Genomic DNA, 9,956 nt, shown 5'->3' with positions numbered 1-9,956 from the left:
AAAAAAAAAAAAGGAGTTGAAAAAAAAAAAAAAAAAAAAAAAAAAAAAAAAAAAAAAAAAAAAAAAAAATTCAGAAAACAAAACACAACAAAATCATGCAGTGGTTAGAGCAAACCACTAGGGGAAACATAATCACATGCATTAAGCCACTCTCCACGACAAGAAATGTGAGTGATACATATAATCCTCCAAAAGCTGGTTCCAAGGTACCATCAGATTAAAACTCTGAGAAATCAGCATTGAAGTTCCAACATGAACACACACAAGCACATGCACAAAAACGAGCACACAATTTTTTGCAGATTTATGCACTATTTATTGTTTACGTTTGTGTCAGTTGGTGTACAAATCTTTGCAAGTTTAAGGCTTCTCTTTCAAACTCATCAGTACCAGGATGCTGTCCGAGGCGCGGGGACCTGCCGCCCGCTCCGCGCCCCGCGGGCCCCGCTCCGCGCTCCCGCCCGGCCACGGGGGCGCCCTCCGCGCCGCCTAATCGCATTAATCCGCGGACAATGCCCCAAGTAATCACCCTTCCTGCTCCCTGCGCGGCCGGCGACCGGCGGCTGGAAAGGGCGAAGCGGGGGAGGGGCAGAAAGTGTAAACTTTTATTCCACTCGGTTAAGAAAAACGGGTGGGAGGCAACGGGGAGCACTCGGGCACGGGTCTCCCGAACGGTTTTTTTTTTTTTTTTTTGAGCTATAACACATTGAAGCATCACCATTTTGCATGCATGACTGGCTCTGCAAATAAAAATAGCTTCACTGTTTTTAAATCTGTCTTTGAGACTACTCTCTGTATTAAGTGCATACACCTGTAGTTGAGAACTGGTGTGGAAATTGATCATTGCACTACTGACCGAAGGATTTAAAAATGGTGTTATGAACTTTCCAGCTTAAAACACTATTTATGTACTCAATATAAACGATGATAAATAATTCAACAGACCTTTCCCATGTGTATAGGCTTGCACAAAAAGTTCTTAACCTATTTTTGACTTTGCTGTGTGGGAGGAAGTGTATTTTGTCTTTCTACAGTGAGGGGAATATTGTGTTTTCTGTTTCCCGGATATTTTAACCCATACTTATCTCTCACAGCTGAACATCGTGGATTTCCTTGCTGACACAGAGCGCGCAGCCTACGCACAGGGCACATCTCCGAGGATGCTCATGTCGCTGCCCGGCGCATCCTCACCGAGACGCCAGGCCGCTGGGTGCCCCCACCCGCGGGGAAGCTGAGGGCAGGCCCGCGGCTCCCTCCGGCGCTGCCCGGCGCCGGGGCTGGTGCCCCGCGGAGCCGCCCTGACCCGCTGCCCCCCGCCCCGGCGCCGCGCTCCCTCTGGCGGGGAGAGCGGCCGCGCCGCCGCCGCTGCTGCCCGGAGCCCCGAGGGTAACCCAGCCACACCGGGCTGCGGCTCCAGCCCAGGGGCAGCCCCCGCCCCGGCGGGAGAGCGCTCCGGCTGCGGGGCCGGGGGTCGAACAGGGTGGGGAGGGGACGGACAGCCGGGCTGCAGCAGTTCTGTGCGGGCTAGGGAGAGATGGAACCCGCTTGAAAGGAAAGAAAGCGAGCCCCGTTTAACTCCGGCTGACCTTACTGTCACCCAAGTATGGAAAATAGTTTGCAGGCTCAGAACATTACTGTGGAAGAACGGATACTTGAGCATGAAACCACGAAAACCCGAAGGCCGTCCATGTGAGACACAGCCCTCGTTATTTACACGTTTTTATGGGGAATGACCACCCCCTCCACAGAGCGGTGACCAGCAGGTGTAGGAGAGGAAGTGCTGCGAAATCGGCTCGAGTAGTGGAGGGCTGGTTGGGGCTTTGCACCGAGGGCTGTCCATGTGAACAGCGCAGCGATTACTGCTTAAAATACACACGGTGTGTATTTTAAGCAGTGCCACACGTGACACGGGAACATTCGTGCTCGGTGCGTGCCTGCCTGGGGAAAGGGGTGCGCGTACAGATACGTGCGAGCGCAAGATGCCCGCGTCCGACCAGACACAGCGGCCCCGTCAGTGCTTCCAGCTCGTACCAAAGGGACCGAGCTGTGGCCGTGTCAGGAAACGCCCAGAAGACAAACAGTCACGTTCGCGAGCTGCTCGCAGACCGTGTCCCCCGCACGAATGGCAACTGACTAAAATAAAGTTTGGAGGGGGAGGTTTGTAGGGCTTTTTTAACTTATTTAAAAAAAAATACACACATCCAGGCCCCCCCGCACAGGCGAGGGGACCCTGCTGGTGCCAGGGGCGCGGCGCACCCCGCGGCCGGGCACCCGAGGCGCGGGGACCTGCCGCCCGCTCCGCGCCCCGCGGGCCCCGCTCCGCGCTCCCGCCCGGCCACGGGGGCGCCCTCCGCGCCGCCTAATCGCATTAATCCGCGGACAATGCCCCAAGTAATCACCCTTCCTGCTCCCTGCGCGGCCGGCGACCGGCGGCTGGAAAGGGCGAAGCGGGGGAGGGGCAGAAGTGTAAACTTTTATTCCACTCGGTTAAGAAAAACGGGTGGGAGGCAACGGGGAGCACTCGGGCACGGGTCTCCCGAACGGCCGCAGCGGCGGGGCGAGCGCGCCTTCCTCCCCGCGAGAAGCGAGTTCCCCTCGGTTTCCCTGCAAACCTATCGCCGCCTGTCTCTGAGTAAATACACGAGCACAAAAGCAACCCCGAGCGGCGTGAGACCGCGCACGGAGCAGCCTCCTGTGAGCACAGGCTGCGGCGAGGCCCCGGGAGCGCGGCTGCCGCTCGCCCCGCGCAGCGCGGGGAGCGCCGCGGACGGGCCGGGGCCGGGGCCGGGGCCGGGGCCGGGGCAGCCGGGCTGGCTCGGCGGCGGCAGCGCTGCCCTTTTGAATGCCTCCCGCAGCTCTGAGTGCTGGCAGGGCGCTGGGAGCGCCAGTGAATGTAGCCCCGCAGAGCCAATGAGCTGGGACCGGATGCGATATATCCTCTGGGACAACAACTGCTCTGTTCCTCCTCAGATCCACATGACGCCATTTACTGCTGCTTTTGCAGAGAGATCACCCTACCTCCTCCGGAAAGAAAAAGAGAGAGAGGGAGAGAGCGAGCGAGCAGAAAAACGCCGAGCCCCTACAGCTCAGATCTCAAATCTTCCTCCTCCTCCTCCTCCACCTCCTCCAAACACACAACAACAACCACCACCACAAATCCGCTGCGCTCCCAAAACACCCCCCCGATTGCAAACCACAGAACTGCCTGCAACACACACGCTCGCAGAGGGAGCGAGAAAGCTAAGAGGGAGAGAAGGGGAGAGGAGCCTGCAGCAAGCAGCTTCTCAGCAGAACGGCTACATTGCACAAGCTGCTTTTTTGGAGGAGCTCAGTGGAAGAAAGCTCTGGGATTTTATTTTAAATCCACTTTGTTTTGTTTTCTTTGGCTTTTCCCTTTCCTCTTGATCACTTTGCAACAGCAACAAAAAAAAAAAAGTGACTTGGTATTGGCGATTCGGCCTCCTGTTCATTGAGGAAAAAAAAGGAAAGTGTGTGTGTGTAAGACTGAGTGATTTTTAGTAGCAAAGAAAACTCACCCCGATCCGGAGAGGTGTTTTGATTATTATTATAGTATATACACGCACGCACGTATTTATAATCGATCTGGGGAGAGGCACCTAACTTTGCTCTGGACTTTTTTTTTTTTTTTTTTTTTTTACGTGGTGATCATTCTTACTCTAATTTGCAAGCTGGACTAAAGCAGAGTTTGGAAAAGAATTTTTTTTTGCTTTAGGGCTGGATTTATTTGCAAACCGCAGGAAGAAGAAAATACAAGAGAGAGAGGGGTTTGGTGCAGCGCCGCGATCACGGTGAGAGCCTTTTCCTTCTTTGCAAAACAAGCTTTTCAGTAACCTCCTCCCCCCCCCCACCCCGCCTTTGGTTGCTCCAAGAAAACTCGTGGAAATGTTTGAGGCCGATCCCTTTTCCATTCGCACAGGTTCTCCCTCTCCCCCCCTTCCCTTCTCCTTCCTTTCTCAGAGAGGAGCTGGAGGTGGGATTTCGGAGCGGTTTCTCTCCGGGGAGGGGTGGGGGGAGCTCCGTGGGGTTTGCGGGCTGCGCCGCGTTTGTGCCCCGCCAGGGTGCCCCGGGGGTGCGGAAGGCTGCGCGGGGGGCGGAGGGCTGCGCGGGCGCCCCGGATTGCCCGCGGGGGCTGCGAGTGGGGCGGGGGTGCGCTTGAAGGAGCCAGAGCTCAGGCGTGCTCTCGCTGCTGCGGGGGGCCGGGCACGGGAGGTCCTGCGCGCTCCTGCCTCGCTGGGCACGCGTGGGTTTCCGACAAGCCCCGGGGGAGGTGAAGGGAGGAGGGCGCAGCGGGGCTGGCGAGCGTCGGAGCTGTTTGTTCCCCGCTCTTGGGGGAGAAGGAGCAACCCGCCTTTCAGTGCGTGATTTACGCCTGTCTGTAGTGGCGTCAGGAGATCCGTGCGATTCGGAAGTGAGTGCACGTCTGGTACAAATATATACGTGTGTGTGTGTGCGTGTGTGTAAGCTTAGATATTTCTCCTGTGATGAAATTAATTCGATCTGTAAGACGAGGAAAGTGCTTCACTAGCTTCTTCTATGCAGAGGGCATGTGTGGAGGGGAAGGAAAAGTCATAATTTTGACTTTTTTTTTTTTTTTTTTTTTTTTTGGTGGGCTTACTTCGTGACAGCCCCCTTCCCCCATCAAAAAAGAAAAGAAAAAAGAAAAAAAAGCTGCTGGTGTTTTCAGCAAGCTGTTTGTGTGTCACTTTGCCCCACCCCGATGGTAAAGTCCCTTTTGCCCTAATCCATAGTCTGATCACACACTCGGCCCTTAATGGGGGTTTCAAAGCACTTTGAAAGAAGAGGAGGTGGTTGGTGTGTGTGCGGTGGGAATGGGGGTGGGGGTGCCTTGCACAGGCTCCGGCCACAAAACAGAAATTCACGGGCAGAGGACTTCTCTCCCTTAGGCTTCGCCCTTCCCCGGCCAGCTGTACACGGGATTTTTCCACAGCACGCAAGAAGCCCCTCGCTTTTTAAACCTCCCCAAATGTGCCGAACGCGAAACCCGTCCCCCTCGCTCACCCTTTTGCCAAGCCCAGATTGAAAGAAAAGAAAAGTTAGCAATCCTGGCACTTGAGCTCGGTGAGAGTGGACTTTGGCTCTTAGAAGTGGGGAATCGTGTTATCACACACATGCACACACAAAAAGGCAAATCTGCTTCTCTTGCTCCTGGCGGATGCAAAGGAGAGAAGTACTAGGTCAGAGGAGGGAGAGGTGTGCCCTCCCGTCAGGATTTTCAGGCAAGCGTAGGTTTGCAAATAAATGTGTTGGTTCTTTGCATCCTGTCCTGTTAGCGGATCTATGACGGGGAGAAAAAACGGGGAGCACCCGGCTCGGCCTGATGCCCCGCTGGAAATGCCTCCTGGGTCCCTCCGGGCTGGGGCGGAGCGGGGCGGGCTGAAGGTCAGGCAATTTGCAGAATATGCGTAAAATAAGAGGAGCTTTTCCAGCGGCTGGCTTTGTGAAGTTGAATGGGTGTTTAGGGCAAGGCGAGAGGGGGTAATCTGCCTTTTGCCCAGCTGTCCCGGAGGTGTTGTCTGAACCGTCTGCAGGGCGCCTGGCACTTCCCGGGAGGGGAAGCTCCTTTAGCATCTCCTGGGGGAGGGCAGGGGGGAAGAGTTAAAAGGAAACATGGGTTTGACTTTCTGATAAGGCGGCTGAAGCAGCCCCCTCCCACCTCCCAGCCCAGAGGATGTCTCCTGGTTATCTCCAGGTTGTCTGCACTCTCCGGCGGGCGAGGGGCTGTCGCCTCCCACCTGCTGCGCGCCCCCCGCCCGAGACGGAGCTGGAGGCGGGGAGGGAAGCGGACACCGGAGGCTGCTTTTCCAGCTCCCACCTTGGCGTCTGAGGGGGGGCTCCGCCACCGATCCCGGGGTCGTCTGAAGCGCCTTCAGGTCAGGGTCAGCTTTGCTTTTGCAGTGGGTTGTCATTTCTGGAGAGGCAGGGGCTGATACCCTCTAGGCTGGCTGGGGCTGGACGCGGAGGAGAGATAGGGCTGCCAATTCCTCTTAAGAATGGGGAAAGCATTTTATTTTATATTATTTTTTATCTCCAGATAGTTTCAGAGGAGGTGAATATCTACTTAGGCTGTTGGTTGAAACTTTTGGTATGGCAGAGGTTTTAATTTGAAGGAAAAAAAATAGCATAAGTAATGCTTAAAGCCAAGTTAGCAAGACTTTTTTTGGGGGGTGTAGGGAGTACTGTAACATACATCCTGTGTCCAAAACCAGGATTTGACAATATTTAAAATAAGTGGTCACTCTTAAAAGTTAGAGATTTCTCTATATGGTTTTTTTTGGGTTTTTTTGGTTTTTGTTGTTTTTTTTTTTTTTTTTTTTTTTTTTTTTTTTTTTTTTTTTTTTTTTTTTTTTAAAGAAAAAACACTGAAGGAGGGGAGCCAGGCGTTAAAAGGTTAAGTGTTTTGCACTGATGTTAGAATAAAGACAGTGTCTTGAGATACTCTTTGTTAAACTGTTTGGCTATATTTTACTATACTGCAGTACAGTATTATTGTTGGTAACTGATGTGTACAGAGTAACACTATGGTGCTCTTTCTAGTTATAATTGAAGACATTGTGTGGTCCTTGTAAGAAGTTTGGTTCCTGCTTGGGTTTAAATTGTAGAATATTGTTCTGGATTTTTGTATAGGTAATTGGATTTTGGAGCCACTTTAAGATATGATAAAGGCAAAACAAATATTAACTAATTTAGAGGGCAGTACTTGAAACTTGCGCATATTTGAATGTGGAAGTTATTTACAAGTTCTCATCTTCTGTGTCTTTTACTGGCTTTTCATTTAAATTCTAAAGTTTACGTTTCTACTTTGTAGTTAACGATCTTTTCAAGTAATATTCACAATCAAGTAGACTTCTTGGATGCTGGCATTATTTGATTATGTTATGCATGCCTCTATCCCACAAGCCACTCTTGATAATATTTACAATTTGAAATGTAGTCTATGGAATTTTTTACACATTAAAAAAAAAAAAACCCAAACAACTGTGGTAACATTGCTTTTGTAGTTTTGAGCCTTAAAATAACAGTCACAGTGGTGTGCACCAGTATGACACACACTAAAATACTGGAGAGAGATATTTTTACTTGTACTGTTGAAGTTTTTGGTAGCACTAACTCATTTAATGTCTAACCTCAAACATTTTATTGCTATTTAGTGTTTTTCTTGGGACCATTGGTATTAAACTAAAATTTCCTATTTACATCATGTAAAGTTTAATGTGTAAAGAGACTAGCCTACCAAAATATTATCCAATTTTAAACAAAATTGGAGAATTATATGTCTGTCATCAGCAGGTCACATTACACTTGCTAAATACTTGCAGGATAGTTTGTTGGGTTTTTTTTTCAGTATAAGGTTTTCAGTAGCCTGATGTCAAAAGAAGTGTCACTTCAAGTGGCTGAAATGTAATCACTTAAAAGGCCATGGTCTAACCAGAAGATGGCCTGAGAAGCCTCAGTTAGCAGGAGTAATACCTAGACTTTCCAGAGCCACAAGTTAAGTTGCATGGTCCTAGGAAAGAATCTTAGGGATTCTTAAAGGTCCTTAACCTCTCCACAGCAGTAGGCAGAACAGGCCAAGGGAATTTGGTCACTCAGCTGACCGGTGCGGGTGCTTGTCCCAGACGTGACTCCTTCCTTTTATTAATGGCTGATGCATTACTTGATTGTCTGCAGTTCTGTGGGGTCCTGCAGGCTTGAAAAGCTGCTGGAGAGAGCATGAGACATGTTTCAATAGTGAATCCTCTCTTTTTTTGCTCCAGGATTTCAGATGTGTTCTAAGCCTGGCGGGGTGAGCAAGCTTCCGGGCACTGATGGAGACTCAGCACGGCAGTGGGTCGCAGCCCTTACTACAGGCTCGGCGTGACAGTGGGAGACCGCACGGGGAGCCCGACCTGCGGGATGTCCTGATGCAGCAGGTTCACGTCTTGTCGTTGGACCAGATCAGAGCCATCCGAAACACAAATGAATACACAGAGGGACCTACGGTGGCTCCACGGCCGGGGGTCAAGTCTTCTCCTCGGGTAACAGCCCAGCCCAAAAATGAAAGGCCCCATGGCTTGCCTGAGCATCGTCATTTGAGCCGGATCCAGCACACGCAAACGCACGCATCTCCTCGAGCACCTCTGTCCCGGTCCATCAGCACAGTCAGCACAGGCTCACGGAGCAGTACGAGGACAAGTACAAGCAGTAATTCATCAGAACAAAGACTTCTGGGATCATCTTCGGGGCCAGTTGCCGATGGGATAGTCCGAATGCAGCCCAAGTCTGAGCTCAAGCCGAGTGAGCTGAAGCCACTGAGCAAAGAAGACTTGGGAGCACACAGCTACAGGTGTGAGGACTGTGGAAAGTGTAAGTGTAAGGAGTGCACTTATCCAAGGACCCTCCCCTCATGCTGGATCTGTGACAAGCAGTGTCTTTGCTCAGCCCAGAACGTGGTTGATTACGGGACTTGTGTTTGCTGTGTGAAGGGCCTCTTCTATCACTGCTCTAATGATGACGAGGACAACTGTGCTGACAACCCCTGCTCCTGCAGTCAGTCACATTGCTGCACTAGGTGGTCCGCCATGGGTGTAGTGTCCCTCTTTCTGCCTTGCTTGTGGTGTTACCTACCAGCCAAGGGTTGCCTTAAGTTGTGCCAGGGCTGTTACGACCGGGTAAATCGGCCTGGGTGCCGCTGCAAACACTCCAACACCGTTTGCTGCAAAGTTCCCAGCGTACCCCCCAGGAACTTTGAAAAGCCAACATAGCATCACTAGCCAGAAATACTAAAGTAACAAGGATTATTATTTTAACGTACATATGCAACCAACTAAGCAGCTATGGTCTTGGTACTGTAGTAGAAGGGTTGGGGATGTACTTTGCTGTTTGCAGTGAAATGCTTTTCTGTGTGTGTGCCATCTTAACTGATACGCTTGTTAGAATCCAGCTAGTGGCATACAGGGGGAAAAAAAGGGATGCAGTACATTGTGACCCACATATTGCATAAGCTAAAGCAACACAGACACTCCTAGGCAACTCTATTGTTTGTGAATAGTACTTGCAAAATTTGTAAATTAGCAAATGACTCCTTTTTTTTCATTGTTTTCTGCCAGAGATAATGTGCTATATTTTTGTATATACAATAATATTTTCAACTGTGAAAAATAAGTGCTGTCATAAGACATGGCACAGTCACAAAATATTATACTAATATGTTGTACATTCGGAAGAATGTGAATCAATCAGTATGTTTTTAGATTGTATTTTGTCTTACGGAAACCTTCTATTACAAGACTTTGATTTCCCTTTGGACTTCATGTATATTGTACAGTTACAGTAAAATTCAGCCTTTATTTTCTAATTTTTTCAACATATTGTTTAGTGTAAAGAATATTTATTTGAAGTTTTATTATTTTATAAAAAGAAATATTTATTTTAAGAGGCATCTTACAAATGTCACCCCTTTTTATGAGGACGTCATAGTTGCTGCAAATAAGGGGTGAATGATGCATATGTTCACTATAAAATAGAAAATATATTAACGTTTGAAATTAAACTGGGCTACTTGTCATTTTTTCCCATTTATTGTTCTGAGTTGGGAGAATTGGTACTTCTAATGTGCCATATAGTCACAGTGAGCCTAACGTGAAACTGAAAATAAGATTTTTAAGTGTATTCTTTTGTCCTTGTTTACTTCTTCACCTGAAAACAGTGCAGGATTTTTGCTACTTTCCTTTGCACAAATGTCCCATATACTGTTTCTACAACATAGGAAAATGCATTAATTCATTCCAGACTAGGACTAATAGGCACTGAAAGCTTGACCTATTCTATAAGTGATGAGCTTTTGTGCTTCAAGTAGGAAATAAGTAATCATTCACAAAAAATGTTAGGCTTGCATGGCTTTACTCAGTGAGACAGAGGAGGAAAAAAATGCAATT

The 9,956-nt window shown here is 49.4% G+C and overlaps 1 protein-coding gene across 4 annotated transcripts; it reads left to right on the top strand.

The window, feature by feature from the left end:
* Nucleotides 1-2,998: 2,998 nt before the first annotated feature.
* Nucleotides 2,999-9,571, top strand: SPRY2 (sprouty RTK signaling antagonist 2). 4 transcript variants are annotated; one of them, XM_041419955.1, is made up of 2 exons: nucleotides 2,999-3,809; nucleotides 7,797-9,571. In XM_041419955.1, the coding sequence occupies exon 2, from the start codon at nucleotides 7,848-7,850 to the stop codon at nucleotides 8,781-8,783; it is 936 nt and encodes a 311-aa protein (XP_041275889.1). In that variant the 5' UTR covers nucleotides 2,999-3,809; nucleotides 7,797-7,847; the 3' UTR covers nucleotides 8,784-9,571. The 4 variants fall into 4 exon arrangements, with proteins under 4 accessions (XP_041275889.1, XP_041275892.1, XP_041275891.1 ...); XM_041419958.1 differs by lacking the exon at nucleotides 2,999-3,809 and adding an exon at nucleotides 3,914-3,991; XM_041419957.1 differs by lacking the exon at nucleotides 2,999-3,809 and adding an exon at nucleotides 4,119-4,429.
* The last annotated feature ends 385 nt before the right edge of the window (nucleotides 9,572-9,956 follow it).

The sequence above is a fragment of the Onychostruthus taczanowskii genome, unplaced genomic scaffold (genome assembly GCF_017590055.1).
Source record: "Onychostruthus taczanowskii isolate IOZ18803 unplaced genomic scaffold, ASM1759005v1 scaffold62, whole genome shotgun sequence".
Lineage (NCBI taxonomy): Eukaryota > Metazoa > Chordata > Aves > Passeriformes > Passeridae > Onychostruthus > Onychostruthus taczanowskii.
Note: the sequence above shows the minus strand (reverse complement) of the source record. Positions and strands in the feature narration are given on the sequence as shown.